Source organism: Rana temporaria, chromosome 1 (assembly GCF_905171775.1).
Source record: "Rana temporaria chromosome 1, aRanTem1.1, whole genome shotgun sequence".
NCBI classification, from domain to species: Eukaryota; Metazoa; Chordata; class Amphibia; order Anura; family Ranidae; genus Rana; species Rana temporaria.
In genome coordinates, this window is record NC_053489.1 from 167185065 (window position 1) to 167208957 (window position 23893).

General features: G+C 45.5%; 1 protein-coding gene across 1 annotated transcript; it reads right to left on the reverse strand.

Annotated features, from left to right (window-relative positions):
- Nucleotides 1-4209: 4209 nt before the first annotated feature.
- LOC120932915 (phosphatidylethanolamine-binding protein 1-like) lies at nt 4210-17213 on the reverse strand. The gene is made up of 4 exons (XM_040345769.1): nt 16994-17213; nt 12396-12505; nt 12213-12313; nt 4210-5053 (listed from the first exon to the last, which is right to left on the reverse strand). Exons 1-4 carry the CDS (start codon nt 17126-17128, stop codon nt 4839-4841), a joined length of 561 nt encoding a protein of 186 aa, XP_040201703.1. The 5' UTR covers nt 17129-17213; the 3' UTR covers nt 4210-4838.
- Nucleotides 17214-23893: the final 6680 nt, after the last annotated feature.

The following is a 23893-nucleotide window of genomic DNA, read 5'->3' on the forward strand; positions in this document are numbered from 1 at the left end:
GTGAAGTAAACAGCTTACCTCCTGGTTGTTACTCACACATGAGATGAATTGCTGATACTTCTAGTAGGTTAGGTGTCCTCTTAAATAGATCACAGTTTTGGACCATACATGTGAAGAAAAAATGAATGTATCTTGTGGGTAGACCTCCTATCACTCAAAGGGCAGAAAAAGGGGGATTCTCAAGGATGCAGTGTATGGGAGTACACTTACACAACTCACACTGTGTTAAAAGGAAAAGTGCCTGTCTCCACGAGCGCCGCGCTCGTATCCCGATCCCTCTAGAGTACTGATCGGGAGCAACATCCTAACGGACGGCAGACGAGTGCGGTGCTCGTAGGAGATGCGACCGTAGTTTCCCTGCTTACTGTGAGTTTTTTATTTTTACCGGTCATTAAAAGTTTTGTTGTGCTGTGCCGTCTCACGCGACACGCCCTCTCTCCCTCTCCTTCTCCTCTCCCCTCTCTGCTCCCTTATTCAACCATGAACGGCCGCTTCTATGGATCTCTGAGGAGCTGAGTGCTGACAGTGGGAGGATCGGGATACGAGCGCGGCGCTCGTGGAGACAGGCACTTTTCCTTTTAACACAGTGTGAGTTGTGTAAGTGTACTCCCATACACTGCATCCTTGAGAATCCCCCTTTTTCTGCCCTTTGAGTGATAGGAGGTCTACCCACAAGATACATTCATTTTTTCTTCACATGTATGGTCCAAAACTGTGATCTATTTAAGAGGACACCTAACCTACTAGAAGTATCAGCAATTCATCTCATGTGTGAGTAACAACCAGGAGGTAAGCTGTTTACTTCACTCCACGGTGTGGGTTGCACGATCCTAGGATTGGGTTGCACTCCTCCATTGACTGGATCTTGGCATTGTTCCTTTTGCTTTTTTCTAAGTCATTTATTTCACTTTTTCACCTCACTGTGAACCTTATTGTTTTGTGTTTCACTCATTCCAACTGTATGTATTTGAGGACACATTAGGTCGATCACTCCTTTCACTAATTCACTGTCCTTTTTTGTGGTTTATCACCCGGTCCAATTTCACCCTTGTGTAAGTTATTCTTTGCTGTATTTGTACACGTTGGACTTTCCCGATTCAAACACCCCCCTCCCTCCCCTTTTCCACCACCACCGTTTCCTTGTCCATTTTTTCACTAGTTTAACCACAGCGCAGACACCTTCCATTATTGCATCTATTTTTTGTCCTTCATTGGATAGACTCCCTTTTGTTTGCTGCAGTCCCCCACCCTTAGTTCAACCCTTTCCCTCCCCTTTGCCACCCCACCATTCCCACACTTATCCACGACAGCGCAGGAGTTTCACCCAGTAACAATGACTGTGTGGAGCTTTGCTGGCTAATTGAATGCATTAAAACAGGGTAGAACCAAAATGGTCTGAGAAAATAGACACTAACTGTACCTCTGTCAGTTGTTGGCAAGTCCATCCCATGAAGTGCTCTAGAATTTCCTGCTAGATTGCTGCGCTGATCTTGGACTTTATGAAACACAGTGGACCAACACCAGCAGATGACGAGGCTCTCCAAATCATCAGACTGTGGAAGAGGTTGCATTTAATTTGGAAATCAAGGTCCCAGAGTCTGAAGAAAAGAGAGGAGAGGTACATAATCCAAGTTGCATGAGGTCCAGCGTGAGGTTTCCACAGTCAGTGATGATTTGGGGAGCCATGTCATCTGCTGGTGTTGGTCCATTGTGTTTTATCAAGTCCAAAGACAACACAGCCCTCTACCAGGAAATTTTTAAACAGTTCATTCTTCCTTTTGCTTTATGGAGATGCCGATTTCATTTAGGACTTGGCACCTGCCCACAGTGCCAATACCTGGTTTAATGATCATGGTAGAACTGTGCTTTATTGGCAAGCAAACGCACCTGACCTAAACCCCATAGAGAATCTGTGGGGTATTATCGGGGGGGGGGGGGGGGGTGAGACGCTAGATCCAACAATGCAGACGAGCCAATGGCCACTATCAAAGCAACTTGGGCTTCCATAACACCTAAGCAGTGCCATAGGCTGATCGCCTCCATGCGACATCGCATTGATGCAGTAATTCATGCAAACGGAGACCCAAGTATTGAGTGCATACTATACATACTTTTCACTAAGCCAACATTTCTGCATTCATTATTTTATTATTGGTTTTATGTACCATTTTAATCTTCTGATACATAATTTTGGGTTTATACTAGCTGTAACTCTATAATTAACAATAAAATAAAGAAATGCTTGAAACATATTGTATAAAATATAGTTTCACATTTTGAATTGAATTACTGAAATAATATTTTTTTTTTTGGATGATATTCTAATCTTATGAGATGCACCGTTCTATTAGGAGAGGGGGGGGGGGGGGAAGAAATTGATATAATTGAAAATAAATAAAAGCTGCAGGTGGACCTTAAAGCTGAGCAAATATTTTTTGCACATTTGCGATTTACTAATAAATTAATTCTAATAATTTATTGGTACAGCACAAACTGAAACCACATTAACTCTAATGTGGAGGATAGTGAGTCGCAAGACTCCACCTTGTCCATTTAGAAAACATCTTGTATTCCTTTCACAGAATGCTTCCTGCATAGCGCCGGCTCCTTTACAGGCCGAGTGATACGAAATGTACTCCGCCTGTGACAGGAATCATCGGCTCTGCTAGCTACTGAAGCCGCATGCCTCCGTCACACTGATGCATGGGAACCCGTGATTTGAGACAGCAGCCAGCAGTACCATTACCCACCAGCAGTACCCGACAGCAGCACGTACCAGCCCTGGAGGATAGCCACCAGCCCTAACCACCTGGGGGACAGCATCAACCAGCTGCAGAAATCCTGAGGAAGAAGTGAAGATCAAGGTCAGTTGATATGCAGGTTAACCACTGTGCATCAGTGTGAAAGCGGCTTTAGGCCCCTTTCACATGATCGGGTCTGCCTATGTTTTTCAGGCGGATCCAATCAGACCCTCCATTCACCTCTATAGAGTGTCAGATGTAAACAGACTCATGTCCGTTTACACCCCGCCTATCTGCAATCCGATCTGCTTATAAAAAAAAAAAAAAAACAGAAGGGTTGATCTGTCACCTTCTGTGTCTACTGTACATGTGCAGAGTGGACACAGACCTGCCATCCGCCCACTACGCTCATTGTGGCCCACGACCGGTTACCAAGTCACTAAAATGGCCCTTTCTCAAAAGGTTGGGCACCCCTGCTGTAGATTGTGACAGTCGTCAAAAAACAGGGACCGGGGGCTAGTGCATCTGTATTGTTACACCCTAAATGTGGGTGTAACATGTTACAAAATGTGAACCTATTCAATAATACACTCTATAAGAGCCAGTGGCTTTACTACTGGGAGGGGGGGTTGTAATTAAAACTGATATTTAATGCAACCGTCATTAAAAACACAGCATTAGAGTAAAATTATGAGTATATAGCAAATGTGGCAGAATCGTTTTTTCCCCCCCAAAACTCAGATTTTAAATCCGTCACTGTCCTAAAACAAGTACAGGAATTTTGCAGGAGTTGCTACTTTTGCTGCATTTTAGTCCCAGGTCACTGACATGTGTTCTGTAAGGAAACAAACATTTTCTTAGGAAGGACAGCAGCAACATCCCACATTTCTCTCTTCATAAAGAGTGCCTCTGCCTCTCCATGTATTAAGATAAATAACCTTCTGTGTCCAGCACCCCCCCCTAATACTTCCTTGAGCCCCATCTCAATCCAGCAATGTTGCATGCGAGACTCAGCTGTCTGGACTCTCCCTCTTCATTGTCTGAAACATCAGCAAAGTGCCATTGGCTCCCGCTTCAATCACAGTCAGTGAGCCAATGAGGAGATAGGGGGGGGGGGGGGCGGGACCAGGCCACAGCTCAGTGCTTGAATGGACACATGGAGCTTCAGCTCGGGTGCCACCATAGCAAGCCGCTTGCTATGGGGGGCACTCAGTAGGGAGGGAGGAGCCAGGAGTGTCAAAGAGGGACCCGCGAAGAGGAAGATCTGGGCCCCTCTGTGCAAAACCACTGCACAGAGCAGGCAAGCATAACAGTTTTTTTTTTTTAATAAAATAATGAAGACTATAACTCCAACCATTTTATATGCACACAGACATGTTCTAGCTGCAAGGAGTTCCCCCCCCCCCCCATACAGTCATTTTCCCATTATTCATATATTAATATATTCAAAGACAACACAAAGCCTTTCTTGATATGGAGTTTTACTTTAATGTCATGCAAAACAAAATTAGTACAACTAAAATGCATCATCTCATATGTGCCTCTCCATTCTCGAATTCCTACTTGGTTTTAATAAAAGGATCTTCTTAGATTGGAGACTGACAGCTACTATAATACCTTCAATACTGAAAACTGCGGTTTTGCTCCAAGTGTTTGGGGATTTTACATTTTCACTCTGCTGAACACTTTGAGAACTCATTCATGGATGTGCATTACCACAAATCATGGCAACCCACCTGCTCTGTGTGCGTTGCATTGTGGCCCCATTCAGTGTGAATGGTACCCCAACGCATTATACATTAGGGCCCAACGTAAAAGGGTCATGTATATATATTTTTTCAATCTTTGTGGTGTGTTGGCATCCTATTAAAAAAAAAAAAAAAAATGAATGAGCTGCTTTAATGCCACACACATGAATGCATGCATTATAATGCACCACAATAGAACACCCAACTATGAATGGACCCCAAAATGGGCCCACATTTGCAAAAATAAAAATTTACCCTAATCAGGATGTGTGAAATGATTGGCTTAAACATTTGAAACTTGTGGTCTGAACAATTAAGTGCAAAACAGGAAAAATCTGCAGATTTTTTTTTAGGAGCTAAGCTGCTCATACAGCTTGGGGACATAATCATCCCACTCGGCCTGGTAGCAATTGCCAGCAACAGGGGCTCCCAGACCATACTTCTTGCGGAAAGTAGACAATTTAAAGCATCCTCTGTGGTCACCACAGCGGTTAGTCAGAATTCGCTCATCACATTTCAGTGGCTCCTTCTGCTCATACACCAACCAGACATAACGATGGAGACCTACAAATAAAAAGTGCAAATGTATAAATCTATATAAAAAGCTGGATACGTTTCCTAAAATGTATCAAATTAGGTTTCATATGAATCTTATTCTTCTGTGCAACCAATATATTCACAGCAAGAAATCACAGTATGGAGTACAAACAATTTTCTACTTTCAAACTTTTACATTTATTTCCTAATGCAGCATTTGAGCAGAGGCACTTGTATTCCTATTTCAAGTCCAATTCTAGTCAACTTTCTTTCAGTTTTGGTTGAGAAAGGCTCATCAGTATTTAAAATGTTGGCTTTATCCCTATTGGAGAAAATGTTCCATTCACCCATCATCAGAGCAGGAAGTCAGAAGAAGTCTCCTTCATAGGCACACAGACAGCAAACAATCCTGGCAGAGGTTCCACCCTTCCTCAATCAACTAGAAGTACAGGATTTTTGTTACCATAAAATCCCTTTCTCCGAGTTCACTGAAGGACACAGCTCTGTGGTTGAACACAGCACCACCTATGGACAGTTCTAAGCTTGTAGTCAATCCCCTCTTATCTTAGCTATAGGCAGCTGTTTGCCACAAAGCAGTACAAAGGAAAACAAAAAACAGAGGGGTGGGTGCTGGATCCATCAATGGAGGGCCTCATTGAGAGGTAGGTAACCAAAGAACATGTACCAGGACTCGAGATTCCCCCCCAGAGAGAAGCAAGGAGAACTCCTAAGCAGCAGCGGAACCATCTGCAACCAACTTCATGAAAATCTGTCTATCCAAACCACATATAAACAAGCGCGCAACCAAACCAAATATTCAAATGAAATTAACTGATTCAATATATTAGTGCATATGTAATGCAAAAAAATAGGACAGTGAAAAATTGTTATTAAAGTAACTATATATGTTTGTATGTATAAATAAACCAGTGAACAAAATGTTACCAAAGTAACTAAATGTTAAATAACCACTGTTCCTAGTTGAAGCCATTTTTGGGGAAAGCGTTGGGTGGAGCACTATTTCCTAACGCCATCACACTCATAATATTCAGCCTTTAGGTTTGATCCTTGGCTGATTTACAAAATATTTTTTTACGTTGTGCTTTATTTTTACTACTCTGTCGTGGATACTTGCTGTGGAACTTATAAATTTTATTTTCTGTGTGTTTTTTTTTTTTAAATAAATCTCTATTTTTGGATATACTTCACCATGAAGACTATTGTTTTTTTCCTGTTGCGTTACCATTCTCAGATCTAGTGCCTAGCAAAGCCAAGTGGATTCTGCTTGTTATCTTCTGTGTGATCCGGTCTGAGGAACAGCTGAAGGTGTTTTTTCCTCGTCTGGCAAGACAGAAGCATCCCTCCCTGATTAGAGTGGTCTGTTACCGGAGCCGGCAGGCTGATGCACACACTCTACAGATCTCCTTAACCCAAGATCCTTCCAGTCTGGTAAGAGGCAGTAATATCACACTTTTTTGCCTGAAAATAAGATCCAGGCTTCTTCTAGATATTCCAATTGAATATTACAGCGATCATTGGATTAATCCCTAGAAGTGTCCTACTGCTAACAATTTCCTCACTTCATGTTTGGGACTTTATTTTATTTTTCTTACAGTGGCTATTTAACATTTATTTACTTTGGTAACATATTGTTCACTGGTTTATTTGTGCATTTATACATACAAACATATATAGTTACTTTGATAACAAAATTTTCACTGTCCTATTTTTTGCATTACATATGCACTAATATATTGAATCAGTTAATTTCACTTGAATATTTAGTTTGGTTGCGTGCTTGTTTATATGTCTCTTTGGGCTTTAAGTATTTAGGCTTTCACGAGCAGCAGCACCACCCTCTGAATATAATATATTTTTTCACTTATCTTATAATATTTTTATATTATGTACTTTATTTTACCCTCACTTTTTATTATGTACTTTATTTTACCCTCACTTTTTATTAGGTTAAGTGCAAAGTTCTTTTTCTCTTTTTTATCCAAACCACATCCAAGGAGTGCAGAACCTCCTTAGGATGTGTAGCGCACAGGCACAAGAAAAGGCATGATAGAGGGGTTTATTTACTAAAGGCAAATCCACTTTGCACTGCAAATGCATTTTGAAGTGCAGTCACTGTAGATCTGAGGGGGATATGCAAATAAAGAAAAAAAAAAAAATAAATAATAATTTTCGCTTGCACATGATTGGATGATGGAAAGCAGCAGCTTTCCCTCTTTTTAGATCTTCCCCTCAGATCTACAGCGACTGCACTTCCAAGTGCACTTGCCGTGCACAATGGATTTGCCTTTAGTAAATCAATCCCAATGTCCTTATTCAGATGAAAAATCAAACACAACAGCAAAAGAGAGGTGGAGGAGTCACCTTATCCCTATGTAAAAACAAATAGGGGGGGGGGGGCTTACAGGACAAGGCCACTAGCTCTGACATGTGGCACACAAAAGTGAAAGCAACTAAGGATGCAACCTTCTGGGAGAAAGTGATCAAGGAAAAATTCTTAATATTCTCAAAGGGAGGCTTTGCAAGAACTGACAAAACTAGGTTCAGGTCCCAAGGCAACAAGGAAGATTGGAGGAGCCCCAAGCAAAACCCCTTGAATAAAAATATATGAATCAAAGACAAAAAAGGCCAGATGTTGAAAAGAAAATTGCAAGGACAAAAATCTGGTCCTTAAGGTACTGAAGACAAAATTCTGATCAGTGCCCCATTGGAGAAAGTTCAAGATCTGAAACACGAAAAAGGTATGTAGATGCAAGCCCTCAGCCATGCACCAAGATATGTTGGCCCTCCGTGCATGATGGTACATCTTCGGAGGGGCTGATTTTCATGCCCTAAACATGGCCAGAATTACAGATAATGACAACTCCCGACTCTCAGAACATGGCTTCCCAGAGCCAGGTCGTCAAGCCAGTGACAATAAAGCAGAGTGGAAGATTGGTTCTCAAGACAGAGGATTTTCTGGCAGAGGAAACTGCCACGACTGCATAAGTGAACCAGGAACGACAAAGCTAATCCGGGCCCAAGAGTTGGACCAGAATGCCTTTGGCCTTTATATAATAATAATAATTTTAAATTGGCACCAACAGTTTGCACAGCGCTTAACAAAATAAATGCAGACATTATAATTTGGTACAAGAGGAATCAGAGGGCCCTGCTCATTAGAGCTTACAATCTAAAAAGGGAGTGTCAATTGACACAAAAGGTAATGGCTGTGGGGGGATGAGTTGATAGAGGAAGTAAAACAGTCAGTTAGAAGCAGGATAGGCTTCTTAAAAAGAGAAGAGTTTAAGGATCGTCTAAAAATGGATAGATTAGGGGACAGTCAGACAGATTGGTGTAGGGAGTTCCAAAGGATGGGAGAAGCTCTGGGGAAATCCTGGAGGCGAGCATGGGAGGTGACAAGGGAGCTAGAGAGCAGCAGGTCTTGGGAGGACCAGAGAGCGGCTTGGTTGGTATTTTGGGACTAGGTTAGTGATGCAGCTGGGGTCTGAGTTGTGGATGGCTTTGTAAATTATGGTTAGTACTTTGAATTTTATTCGGTGGGAGCCAGTGGAGGGATTGGCAGAGAGGGTTGGAGGACACTGAATGGTTGGTAAGGTAGATTGCAGCGGCATTCATGATGGACTGAAGGGGGGATAGTCTATGTAAAGATAATCTAATGAGGAGGGAATTGCAGTAGTCGAGGTGAGAGATGACCAGGGAGAATTAGAAGCTTGGTGGTGTCATTAGTTTAAAAGGGGCGTATTCTGGAAATGTTGCGGAGGCTAAGGCGGCATGATTTGGACAGGGATTGGATATGGGCCTGAAAGGACAGTGAAGAGTCTAAGGTTACTCCTAGCACCCTGGCATGGGGACGGACTAAGATGTGCCATTGATCTTGATAGAGAAGCCAGGGGAAGGGGCACGTGGGGGAGGAAATATTAAGAGCTCAGTTTTAGATAGATTCAGTTTGAGGAAGTGGTTTGACATCCAGGCTGTTTTATTAAATCAGTAAGGAGATTGATGGGGTGAGCTGAGGGGCAGAGAGATAGATTTGGGTGTCATCAACATATAAATGGTAGTGGAAGCCATGGGAGGACGTGTAAAATCGAGAATAGCAGAGGTCCAAGGACAGAACCTTGGGGGACCCCAACTGTGAGAGGAGTTGGAGAGGAGGAAGTGTAGTTGTAAGTGACACTGAAGGTGCAAGCCATGGAGACCAAGCAAATTTAGTTTTTTGAGGAGGAGGGGGTCAACTGTATCAAAGGCAGGGGAAAGGTACAAGAGTAAGAGTACGGAATAATGACTGTTGGTTTTGGCTGTTAGTAAGTAGTTTGAGAGTTTTAGGAGGGCAGTTTCTGTAGAATGCTGTGGGTGAAATCCAGACTGAAGGGGATCAAGAAGGTTATTCTCAATGAGGTAGTCGGTTGTAGACTAAATGTTCAAGGAGTTTGGAGGCAAAAGAAAGTAAAGAGATGGGTCTTAGGTTGTTAAAGTGGAAGTAAACCCCCCTATGGTTTTCAGCCAAGGAAGCGGCCATCTTTGCCTCTGTTCAATCTACAACTGCCATGATGCTGCACATGTGATCAGTTTAGACACCAGTCATTGGATGGTTTGACAGTTTGATTGAGAGCTTAACCAATGGGAGTGTTGCATTCCCGGCACGTGCCGGAAATTAAACTGTTTTATGGATGGGTTTACTTCCACCTTAAGATTGGTGGGGTCTAGGGAGGCCTTTTTTGGTATGGGAGTGACTAGCGCATGTTTTAGGGTTGGGGGGGGGGGTGCCAGTAGAGAGTGAGAGGTTGAAGATATGAGTTAAAGAGTGCAGGATAGAGTCAGATGGTCATCGTAGTATTTGAGAAGAAACAGGGCCGGGGGCAGGAAGTTAGGTGGGCGTTAGAAAAAAAAAGTTTAGTGACTTCCTCTATAGTAATTGGGTTAAAAAGAGGGAAGCATTGATTGTGCAAAAGTATTGATTTTTGAAGCGATTAGCAATCTCCTGGGCAGTGAGTAAGTTAGTGGGTGGAGGTAATGTAGGTTGAAGTAGAGTGGTAAAGGTAGAAAAGAGTTGACTTGGACTGCATGAGTGGGCGTTAAGGAGAGTGATAAAGTAGGTCTGTTTGGCAGTGTAGAGGCAGGAATGGCATTTTTGGAGGGCAGATTTATATTGACCGAAATCTTGCTGTGACTTAGTCTTACGCCACAGATGCTCAAGAGTGCGGCTACGTTTTTTGAGGCTTCTGGTATTGTCCGTCTCCCAGGGTTGTAGCAGTTGGGGCCCCGATTCTGTGTAGTGAGAGGGGCGAAGGTGTCTAGGGTGGATGACCGTGAACTGTTGTAGACAGAAGTGGCCAAGTTAAGGCAGGACAAGGATGAGATGGTCATAGAGACAATCTGTAGCAGAAATGGCGAAGGTTTCTACAGGTAATAGTTCTGTAGTTGTAAGGCAAGGAAAAGGCAGACAGGGACAGAGTGAAACTAATAAGGTGGTGATCAGAAAGAGGAAAAGGAATATTGGAGAGGTTGTGCGGAGTGCACAGGTAGGAGAATATGAGGTCAAGTTGCCAATAGGGTAGAAGTGTCCATTGTTTTAGGCTTAGCAGTTTAGAAGTAGCGGGAGTGTTACGATTAACAGGGATGTTGAAGTCACCAAGAATGATTGTTGGAATTTCAGAAGAGAGAAAGTAGGGTAGCCAGGCAGAGAAGTCACCAAGGAAGCTTTTTTTTAGGTTTTCTGACTATTTTTATCTAGTGATCCAACCAGCAAGTCCGTTTTTCAAAAGCACAAGCTCTCCAGCACAATGTTTTAGTTTACATGGATGAAACAAATTACACTGACAGGGGCAATTAAAATGCTCAGCTTTTATTTATGCAAAACCTTTATCCCAAAAGAGGAAAAAGCATTTTGCTGTAACCGATTATAAATTGTGAGCTGGAGTTTGGCTTCAATTTGTTTAGTGTATTTCAAAAAGGAACTACCGTATTTATCCCCTAAAGTTGCCCCGAATCCTGTGGGAAAAAGTTTTTTTGTCCTCTTCGTCGGGTCCGGCATCCTTCTGCGGCGTCCTCCCCGCTCGTTACCCGCGCCGAGTTTGAAAACTGCGCTGACATATACAGAGCGCAGTACACTCGTGTATTGTCGGCAATGCTCGGCTACACTCGCGCTGACGTCCTGTACGCCCAGGACGTCAGCGCGGGAGGAGCCGAGACTGCCCGACAATACACGTGTACTGCGCTCGGTATATGTCGGCGCAGTATTCAAACTCGGCGCGGGAAAGCGGGTATCGGCGTATACCGCGCACCCACGATTTTGCCCTGATTTTCAGGGAAAAAAAAGTGCGCAGTATACGCCGATAAATACGTTAAATCTATCAATTTAATTGTTTCCCAAAACAGTTACCACTGAAAGCAGAACTAAACTTATCAATTTAATGGCTTAAAGAACAGTTGCATTCCTGGCATGTTGGGGTTGCTGTCACATATGCTTATGTTCTCAATCAAACCTTCCACCTGATGTCATAACTGATCACACCTGAAACACCACTGCAGTTGCTTTAAGGGAAAAAAAAAAAAATTGCAAGAAGCCTATATCGACTTTTGTGCAAACCAAATGGGGGATAGTTTTATGGCATATTTATTATAAATGTATTTATTTTTCTTACTAGTAATGGCGGCAATCTGCAGATTTTTATTGTGACTGCGACTTTATGGCAGACACATTTTTAAAACCATTGTAATTTTTACAGCGATCAGTGCTATAAAAATGCACCGATTACTGTGAAAATGACACTGGCAGTGAAGAAGTTAACCACTAGGTGGCACTGAAGGGGTTAAGTGTGTCCTAGGAAGTGATTCTAACTGTTAGGGGGGGGGGGGAGCTACCAGTGACACATCACTGTTCCCGATCACAGGGAACAGTAGATTACTGTCGCGTCACTAGGCAGAACAGGGGAATGCCTTGTTTACACAAGGCATCCCCTTGTTCTGCCTTTGCCGACTGCAATCGTTATTTGCCTGCCCGCACCATTGTGTCGACGTATATGGTCGTGTGCTGGTCAGCAAGCAGTTAATATCGCTTCAAGACAAAAACACTTCGACTTTAGTACCACTGTAAGCCTGTGTATTCATCCAGGTTGTTTAACGTCAATGCCATCTCACACCATTATTTTCCATGAATGTCACTTACCACTTCCTTTTGGTGGACCTGAGCCAACATAATCAGACAGGACACAACCACTGCTCATGTCATTCCCTTTCATGTTTACAACAAGAAAGTGGTGCCATTCCCTAAACCAACAAAAACAAAACACTCAGATATAATTTGTTATTATGGATACAGTAGCTTTTATTTGCACAAGAATATTCAAACCTGAATTTTGGATTTTTCCTGCTGGGTGCATCAGGGTCCGTCATCACAAGTGTGTACAGTTTGTTACTGTCCATGCCTTCCCATGAAATGCTTGTAGGGCGGTTCTGAACCTACGAAAACAGAAAGAGTTCTATGAAAAGCACGTCTATCTTTCTAGAATGTTCATCTTTCATGAGGAACAATGTAGACCCCGCTACAGATTCCAACCCCTTTCCTACCTTGCTTTCACACGGAACCACATCGACCCGAATACACAGTACCTCTCCTTTACCTTTGTCACACGGAACCACGTAGACCCGACTACACAGTACATCTCCTTTACCTTTGTCACACGGAACCACGTAGACCCGACTACACAGTACATCTCCTTTACCTTTGTCACACGGAACCACGTAGACCCGACTACACAGTACCTCTCCTTTACCTTTGTCACACGGAACCACGTAGACCCGACTACACAGTACCTCTCCTTTACCTTTGTCACACGGAACCACGTAGACCCGACTACACAGTACATCTCCTTTACCTTTGTCACACGGAACCACGTAGACCCGACTACACAGTACCTCTCCTTTACCTTTGTCACACGGAACCACGTAGACCCGACTACACAGTACCTCTCCTTTACCTTTGTCACACGGAACCACATCGACCCGAATACACAGTACCTCTCCTTTACCTTTGTAGACCCCGCTACAAGCTCCGCCTCCTTCCTTACCCCTCTTTTACAAACAATCTGTAGCAGAATCTGCGTGGTTCCGTTTGGACCGCAGTGACGGGAAAATTCCAAGGATCGGAATAGGAAACTTCTTGGTCAAAGGAATTTTCAGACGCAGTATGTGGTTTTCATTCCAAAATTACATTCATTTTTTAAGTGAATGTTAAAGTGGAGGTTCACCTAAAAAATAAATTAACATTAGATTGGGCCTAATTACGGGAAGCAGAATCGGGTGTTTATTTTAAAATCAATGCAGTACTTACCGTTTTAGAGATAGATGTTCTCCGCCGCTTCCGGGTATGGGCTGCGGGACTGGGCGTTCCTATTTGATTGACAGTCTTCCGACCGTCGCATACAGCTCATCAAGAGTTCCCGAAAGTAGCCGAACGTCGGTGCACAGGCGCCGTATAGAGCCGCACCAACGTTCGGCAACTTGTGACGCGCTGTATGCGACCGTTGGAAGGCTGTCAATCAAATAGGAACGCCCAGTCCCGAAGATCATACCCGGAAGCCACGGAGAACATCTATCTCTAAAACGGTAAGTACTGCATTCATTTTAAAATAAACACCCGATTCTTCTTCGCATAATTAGCCTCAATCTAATTAAAAAAAAAAAAAAAAAAAAAAAAAAAATGGGTGAACTCCCGCTTTAAAAGCCAAAATTTTCAAACATTCTTTCATTCAGGGAATGTACAAAGATTTTTTGTATGAATATTCTCATCCGAAAATTGATCCGTGTGGCCAGCATAAGTCTCGGTTCACACCTATGCTGTTTGCTTTTGATCCCTTTCTACAGTGCTTTTAGCATTTTTTGCACACGTGATTTTGCATTCCTTATGCTTTTTTTGGCCAATTTGTTGTTGGGCAGATAACAAAAAAAAAATTCTGACTTTAGAACCACTCACTTCCTGGCCAGGACTACATGTCCCATGAGGCATTGCTCCTCACACATTCACAAGTTCTCAGGCACTTACTGACATGTATGGATGGTTTACTGAGCTGTATGTGTGCTGCATTGTATTCACTGATATGTAAACAAATGAGGCATTCTGTATGCAGGCCAACTAATCGGCTGCCCAATTAATCGATTATGAAAATAGTTGACAACTACCTTCATAATCGATTCGTTGTTTTTCGGCCCTAGTCTACATAGTTCCATCTCCATCCTTACCTCTCCTTCACAAGGAACTATGTAGCTACCGCTACAGGCTCAGTCGCCTTCCATACATTGTTTTCACAAAGAACCACATAGACCAGGCATATTTAATTAGCGGAACTCCAGCTGTTGCAGAAGTCCCATGAAGCATAGCAAGACTCTGACAGCCACAAGCATGACACCCAGAGGCATGATGGGACTTGTAGTTTTGCAACAGCTGGAGGCATGATGGGACTTGTAGTTTTGCAACAGCTGGAGGTCCGCCAATTGCATATCCCTGACATAGACCGACAGATTTTATCTCCTTCCTTACCTCTCTTTTAGGCTAGGTCCACACGGCTGAGAATTCTTTTGCGAATTTGAGCCGTTGCGATCGCTCAAATTCGCAAGTCATTAAAATAACATTGTTTTCCATTAGTGCCGTTCACATCAATGCGTTGGGAATATAAGCTGCGGGATTGATCCGTGTGCGATGCGAATTCAGCTCTATAGATTGGCATTTCCTGAAATTGCGGCCGCGAATCACGGCAAAAACGCAGATGCGAAATTGTGGTAAAAAAAAAAAAAAAAAAGTTCGCAGCAGTGTGAACCTAGCCTAACAAGGAACTATTTGGATATGCTACTGCAGGTGTAGACCCATATTAACAGTACAGGCTGCTTTCCAATCGTGACCTTGGACTTCTATCCGGATTGGGTGCTTTAAATGGTCCTTATGCATTCTCTGTGATGCAATATGAGTGACAGCAAGCCCCTATACCACATGGGCACCACTGTCTGGGGGTCCCAGACCAATACAAAACAATGGTGGGTCATTCAAGTTAATGCCAACTATATAAAATACAAGGTCACCAGCCAAAAGGTGGAGGGCTTTGATGGCATCTTCCACAATAAGACCCCCCACCCTATAAGATTGCAAGCTTAAATGTGATTGTATTTTAACTGTCCTGTCTCCTTTTTATATTGTAAAGCGCTATGTAAACTGTTTGCGCTTATAAGGCAGGATGGATACTCGCCATTATACACAGAAGGGTGATCGGTTATAGTGGCCATACACAATCCAATAAATCGGGGATATGCAATTAGCGGACCTCCAGCTGTTGCAGAACTACAATTCCCATGAGGCATGGCAAGACTGACAGCCACAAGCATGACACCAGAGTCAAAGGCATGATGGGACTTGTAGTTTTGCAACAGCTGGAGGTCCGCTAATTGCATATCCCTGCAATAAATGATCAATTCACTTTTTCAATTGACCTCTCCCGATAGGAATAATCAATCTATAGTAGGGTTGCCACCTCATCTGTTTAACACCTTCCAGACTGCCCCACGCAGATATACCGCAACAGGGCAGCCCTCCTGGGCGAAATCACGTATCTGTACGACATTTCTAGGTCTGGGGCATGCACACGCACGACGACCCACCATGATTGGACACAGCGGACGCAAGTCTGGCGGACCGGATGTTTGAATGCACCCCGCGATCGTTCCCCAGAGAGGCAGAATGGTGGTCTGCCTATGTAAACAAGGCAGTTTGCCGTTCTGTGGGAGGGGAAAAAGGGGGGCTTGCGTTTCTGCTAGGCAGTCTTCCCCTAGTCAAAGCAACCCGTTTGAAAGCACTTCCTAGGAACACATTTAACCCTTTGATCACACTAGCTGTTAACCCCTTTCCTGCCAGTGTCATTACAGTAACAGTGCATATTTTTTTAATTAGCACCGATCACTGTAATAATGTCACTGGTGCCCAAAAAGTGCCAAGTGTCCGATTTGTCCACCGCAATAATCGCAGTCCCACTATAAGATCGCCGCCGTTTCTAGCAAAAAAAAATATCTCATAGTTTGTAGACACTATAGCTTTTGCACAAACCAATCAATATACGCTTATTGGGATTTTTTTTACCAAAGATATGTAGCAGAATACATATTGACCAAAATTGATGAAGAAATTCGATTTTTTTTTTGGCTATGTATTATAATATATATTTATTTTATTTTATTTTAATGGTCTGTCTTTCTTGGTTTATAAGGTAAAAAAATAAAAACCGCAGAGGTGATCAAATACCACCAAAGAAAGTTCTATTTGTGGGGAAGGAAAAGGACGTCAATTTTGTTTGTCTACATTGAGCAATTGTGAGTTAGAGCAACGCAGTGCCGTATGACAAAAATTGGCCTGATCATTAAGGGGGGGTAAATCCTTCCAGTCCGTAAGTGGTTAAACCAGAACACATACGAATTACACAGGTTCGGAGACTAAAATTAATGCAGATTAGGCACCAAGTGAGTTTAATTACCACTTTGATGAGCCACAGAACCTGCGGAATTCATATGTATTGGTGGCAATAGCCAGCTTCCCAATCGCCCGATGTGCCACACACAGGGAAGTGCAGTTAGATGAGAAGTTCTCGCTGGCATCCCTCTCTCATAATCAATTGATGGGAATACTATTGGATTCACAAACAAAGCAATTCAGTTGTGCTGATCAATCATTCTACCAATCATCTGTGTTTTATGGAGTTGATCAGAAGTTCTAGGCAATTGGATGGCCGATGGATCGGATGATACATGTGGATTATATTGCACAGTGTGTGTGGCTGGCTTCCTATAGGTCCTGCAGAAGGCGGGCACGCGCACACACACAGATCTGTACATAGTAGGAGGAATGTGCCATAGCGGTGGGAGTGGCAGGGACCGTCCACGCCGCAGCGGCTCCCAGGCCTGCAGCACTACCTGTGTGGGGGTGAGCACTTGGCCCAGCTCCTCTATGCCCAGCGACCCGTAGCTCACACTAAGCGGGTGTGACGGCTTTTCGTCCACCTCTTCCAGGGCCAGAGACCCGCACCACTGAGACACGTCTACCGGCATCCTGATCAGCGATCGGCTCTGCGCCACTGTCACCGAGCCCAGCAACACGAGAACGGGGCGGCTCCACGCACACACACCCCCAGCCGACACGCCACCAATAAGGAGGGAGGGCGTACACCGGCGCACGCGTCCTATTGGTGGACGGAGATCACCCGTGTGATGGTCCAGTCCCCCCGCAGCCTGCGGAGAGTGACGGCTGGAGAAGGCGTGTCACATGTTCACCCAGACACCATTAGTGTTGTTATTGCCGAGTGGGCGTGGTCTGTGCGGGCTCTGGAGATTAGTGATGGGAAGTTCGATTCTTTTAACTGAATCGGTTCATTTCGAGTCACTCACTGAAATGAACCGATTCAATGAATCGATTCTTCGATTCACTTGCTGAGTCTACTGACAAGCAAGTGAACCAAAGCTCTCACTCAACCTTAAATGATTAGAATCAGAAGAACGATTCTTCACAGAAGGTTTGCAGGTCCTGGGGACATTTACTTGTATTTAGCTCCTTGCTCAGAGCACAATCCTATTGTATCAGACCACAATTTGTCAGATTAGACAGCGTCATCAATTTTGGTGACGCACAAAAAGCTGTGTAAATTAAAAGCAGGTTTTTGTGCATGTGATGGGCCAACTTCAGGTAACATTGCTAGCCATCATATTTTTCCGTAGTCTTCACAGCGCATGCCCAGGGAAAAATTATCGCATTTTACTAGCGTGGGCGGGCAAAGTACCCATGGTAGTAAAATCCAATCGTTCGGCTCCTTTCACGCTTGTGCGACTTGAAAGTTGTGCAATTTTTGCCACAAATTTTACAGTGACTTTGATGCGATTTTGATGCGACTTGAAAAAATACGTATATAATGTTGAGGTTTCTGCCTCAAGTCACATCAAATTCGGACCAAAGTAGTGCAGTGACTACTTTGAAGTCGCTGCGACTTGAAGACACACAGATATGGATGGCACTCATTGGAAATCATGGGGTACCACTTGTCATGTGACTTTGTAGTCCCAAGTCGCAGGACAAGTCGCACAAGTGTGAAAGGGGCCTCATTATGCACTGTAAAGACTACGGACAAATCTGATGGCTAGCCATCCTAACTGTGAAGTTGGCCCATCAGAATGCAGGTCACATGCACAAAACCACGCTTTTCGTTTACACAGCTGTTTGTGCGTCACCGTAAGTGGCAATATTGGCTGATCCTATAGATTGCTTGATCTGACAGAACACCTGCTACCCAGGTTACTGAGCACAATCCTATACTCATATGATCATATAACAGACCCCAGAAGCAATAAAGAGAACCTGTCACTTTAAAAAAAACTATCACATAGTGCATGGATGCTCAACCTGTAGCCCTCCGGCTGTTGCAGAACTAAAAAGCCCCATGAGGCATTGCAAGGATGATAGTTACACACATGTCTCACAAAGGCAGAGGGATGATGGGACTGGTAGTTCAACAACAGCTGGAGGGCCACGGGTTGAGCACCCTTGACATAGGGGCTTGTTAAGTGAAAAAATAAACAAAATAACTAAAACCATCCCCACTGACCCCGATATCTACATATGAATAAACGTGCGTAGGGCATGAATGTGTACATAAACGATAATTGCTTCACACGTTAGATGTCACCACAAACATCAGAGTGACTGCAAAAATTCTAGAAATACAATTTATGGTTAATGAATGTCCTGTACTACCTGTTATGACTACCTATATTACAAAGTGCCCCAAAGGGGTTTCTTTATTGTGTAATGAAAAAAAAAAATCAGTTAAACAGCTACTAAATTAGACACATGTCCCAGAATGGATGTCTGTCCCTTTTAACATACATATCTCCTTTAGGATAAGCCAACTGAATACTAAAGTGTTAAAGAATGAATCTGAATGAGGAGATCTTCTTATCCTGACTCTTTGTCCCCTCTGTATTTAAAGCAGTCTGCAATGTATTCCTGCTACCTGATCATTGATTTACTGGTGGTGACTCCTGGTATTTCAGTGTACTGTATTCTAACAACTCATATGATTCTTCAACTCAGTAACTCATATGGTTCTTCAACTCACTCAGTAACTCGTACGGTTCTTTAACTCATATGATTCTTTAACTCGTTTGGTTCTTTAACTCGGTGTACTGTGTACTCATGACTGACTTGTATGCAGTTCCTGAGTGTCTCTGTGCCTTGAGCTGATTGGTTGCAGGGAGGGGCCGAGCTCTCTCACTCTAGGATCATATTACCAGGCCTGCTCTGCTATGCTTTGTATTGAGTGCAGAGAACCATTCCAAACGATTCAGTTCACTCAGATGAATCGATTCACTCAGTTCACTGAAAAGAACCGATTCAAAAGAACGATTCGTTCATGAACTGGACATCACTACTGGAGATGCATGGCAAATCAATGGCTGTGCTCTGCAGAGGGGCTGCGCCGAGTCCTCAGCACAAAGCACTCACAGCCTTGTTATTCCTCATCATTCTGTACACTTCTCCTTCTAGAAGGGACAATGACACCCCAATCACTCCGTCCATAGTGTGTGTACAGGGCGACCACCTCTCCTGGAAAGGCCAATGGTACCCCCAATCATTCCTTCCATAGTGTGTGTACAGGGCGACCACCTCTCATAGAAAGGCCAATGACACCCCAATCATTCCTTCCATAGTGTGTGTACAGGGCGACCACCTCTCCTAGAAAGGCCAATGACACCCCCATCTGTCTGTCCACTTCTCCTTCTAGAAGGGTCAATGGCACCCCCAATCATTCCTTCCATAGTGTGTGTACAGGGCGACCACCTCTCCTAGAAAGGCCAATGACACCCCCAATCATTCCGTCCATAGTGTGTGTACAGGGCGACCACCTCTCCTAGAAATGCCAATGGTACCCCCAATCATTCCGTCCATAGTGTGTGTACAGGGCGACCACCTCTCCTAGAAAGGCCAATGGCACCCCCAATCATTCCGTCCATAGTGTGTGTACAGGGCGACCACCTCTCCTAGAAAGGCCAATGGCACCCCCAATCATTCCGTCCATAGTGTGTGTACAGGGCGACCACCTCTCCTAGAAAGGCCAATGGTACCCCCAATAATTCCGTCCATAGTGTGTGTACAGGGCGACCACCTCTCCTAGAAAGGCCAATGGCACCCCCAATCATTCCGTCCATAGTGTGTGTACAGGGCGACCACCTCTCATAGAAAGGCCAATGGCACCCCCATCTGTCTGTCCACTTCTCCTTCTAGAAGGGCCAATGGCACCCCCATCTGTCTGTCCACTTCATCTAGATGGGCCAATGGCACCCCCATCTGTCCGTCCACTTCTCCTTCTAGATGGGCCAATGGCACCCCCATCATTCCGTCCACTTCATCTAGATGGGCCAATGGCACCCCCATCTGTCCGTCCACTTCTCCTTCTAGATGGGCCAATGGCACCCCCATCTGTCTGTCCACTTCTCCTTCTAGATGGGCCAATGGCACCCCCATCTGTCCATCCACTTCATCTAGATGGGCCAATGGCACCCCCATCATTCCGTCCACTTCTCCTTCTAGATGGGCCAATGGCACCCCCATCTGTCCGTCCACTTCTCCTTCTAGATGAGCCAATGGCACCCCCATCTGTCTGTCCACTTCTCCTTCTAGATGGGTCAATGGCACCCCCATCATTCCGTCCACTTCATCTAGATAGGCCAATGGCACCCCCATCTGTCCATCCACTTCTCCTTCTAGATGGGCCAATGGCACCCCCATCTGTCCATCCACTTCATCTAGATGGGCCAATGGCACCCCCATCATTCCGTCCACTTCTCCTTCTAGATGGGCCAATGGCACCCCCATCTGTCCGTCCACTTCTCCTTCTAGATGAGCCAATGGCACCCCCATCTGTCTGTCCACTTCTCCTTCTAGATGGGTCAATAGCACCCCCATCATTCCGTCCACTTCTCCTTCTAGATGGGCCAATGGCACCCCCATCATTCTGTCCACTTCATCTAGATGGGCCAATGGCACCCCCATCTGTCCGTCCACTTCTCCTTCTAGATGGGCCAATGGCACCCCCATCATTCCGTCCACTTCATCTAGATGGGCCAATGGCACCCCCATCTGTCCGTCCACTTCTTCTTCTAGATGGGCCAATGGCACCCCCATCTGTCCGTCCACTTCTCCTTCTAGATGGGCCAATGGCACCCCCATCTGTCTGTCCACTTCTCCTTCTAGATGGGCCAATGGCAACCCCATCTGTCCATCCACTTCATCTAGATGGGCCAATGGCATCCCCATCATTCCGTCCACTTCTCCTTCTAGATGGGCCTATGGCACCCCCATCTGTCCGTCCACTTCTCCTTTTAGATGAGCCAATGGCACCCCCATCTGTCTGTCCACTTCTCCTTCTAGATGGGTCAATGGCACCCCCATCATTCCGTCCACTTCTCCTTCTAGATGGGCCAATGGCACCCCCATCATTCCGTCCACTTCATCTAGATAGGCCAATGGCACCCCCATCTGTCCGTCCACTTCTCCTTCTAGATGAGCCAATGGCAGCCCCATCATTCCATCCACTTCTCCTTCTAGATGGGCCAATGGCACCCCCATCATTCCGTCCACTTCATCTAGATGGGCCAATGGCACCCCCATCTGTCCGTCCACTTCTCCTTCTAGATGGGCCAATGGCACCCCCATCATTCCATCCACTTCTCCTAGATGGGCCAATGGCACCCCCATCTGTCCGTCCACTTCTCCTTCTAGATGGGCCAATGGCACCCCCATCATTCCGTCCACTTCATCTAGATGGGCCAATGGCACCCCCATCATTACATCCACTTCTCCTAGATGGGCCAATGGCACCCCCATCTGTCCATCCACTTCTCCTTCTAGATGTGCCAATGGCACCCCCATCTGTCCGTCCACTTCTCCTAGATGGGCCAATGGCACCCCCATCTGTCTGTCCACTTCTCCTTCTAGATGGGCCAATGGCACCCCCATCTGTCTGTCCACTTCTCCTTCTAGATGAGCCAATGGCACCCCCATCTGTCTGTCCACTTCTCCTTCTAGATGGGCCAATGGCACCCCATCTGTCCGTCCACTTCTCCTTCTAGATGGGCCAATGGCACCCCCATCATTCCATCCACTTCTTCTAGATGGGCCAATGGCACCCCCATCATTCCGTCCACTTCTCCTTCTAGATGGGCCAATGGCACACCCATCTGTCCGTCCACTTCTCCTTCTAGATGGGCCAATGGCACCCCCATCTGTCCGTCCACTTCTCCTTCTAGATGGGCCAATGGCACCCCCATCATTCCATCCACTTCTCCTTCTAGATGGGCCAATGGCACCGCCATCTGTCCGTCCACGTCTCCTTCTAGATGGGCCAATGGCACCCCCATCTGTCCGTCCACTTCTCCTTCTAGATGGGCCAATGGCACTGCCATCTGTCCGTCCACTTCTCCTTCTAGATGGGCCAATGGCACCCCCATCTGTCCATCCACTTCTCCTTCTAGATGGGCCAATGGCACCCCCCATCTGTCCGTCTACTTCTCCTTCTAGATGGGCCAATGCCACCCCCATCTGTCCATCTACTTCTCCTAGATGAGCCAATGGCACCCCCATCTGTCCATCCACTTCTCCTTCTAGATGAGCCAATGGCACCCCCATCTGTCCGTCCACTTCTCCTTCTAGATGGGCCAATGGCACCCCCATCATTCCATCCACTTCTCCTTCTAGATGGGCCAATGGCACCGCCATCTGTCCGTCCACGTCTCCTTCTAGATGGGCCAATGGCACCCCCATCTGTCTGTCCACTTCTCCTTCTAGATGGGCCAATGGCACCCCATCTGTCCGTCCACTTCTCCTTCTAGATGGGCCAATGGCACCCCCATCATTCCATCCACTTCTTCTAGATGGGCCAATGGCACCCCCATCTGTCCGTCCACTTCTCCTTCTAGATGGGCCAATGGCACCCCCATCTGTCCATCCACTTTTCCTTCTAGATGGGCCAATGGCACCCCCATCATTCCATCCACTTCTCCTTCTAGATGGGCCAATGGCACACCCATCTGTCCGTCCACTTCTCCTTCTAGATGGGCCAATGGCACCCCCATCTGTCCGTCCACTTCTCCTTCTAGATGGGCCAATGGCACCCCCATCATTCCATCCACTTCTCCTTCTAGATGGGCCAATGGCACCGCCATCTGTCCGTCCACGTCTCCTTCTAGATGGGCCAATGGCACCCCCATCTGTCCGTCCACTTCTCCTTCTAGATGGGCCAATGGCACCGCCATCTGTCCGTCCACTTCTCCTTCTAGATGGGCCAATGGCACCCCCATCTGTCCATCCACTTCTCCTTCTAGATGGGCCAATGGCACCCCCCATCTGTCCGTCTACTTCTCCTTCTAGATGGGCCAATGCCACCCCCATCTGTCCATCTACTTCTCCTAGATGAGCCAATGGCACCCCCATCTGTCCATCCACTTCTCCTTCTAGATGAGCCAATGGCACCCCCATCTGTCCGTCCACTTCTCCTTCTAGATGGGCCAATGGCACCCCATCATTCCGTCCACTTCTCCTAGATGGGCCAATGGCACCCCCATCTGTCCATCCACTTTTCCTTCTAGATGGGCCAATGGCACCCCCATCTGTCTGTCCACTTCTCCTTCTAGAAGGGCCAATGGCACCCCCATCTGTCCGTCCACTTCTCCTTCTAGATGGGCCAATGCCACCCCCATCTGTCCGTCCACTTTTCCTTCTAGATGGGCCAATGGCACCCCCATCATTCCGTCCACTTCATCTAGATG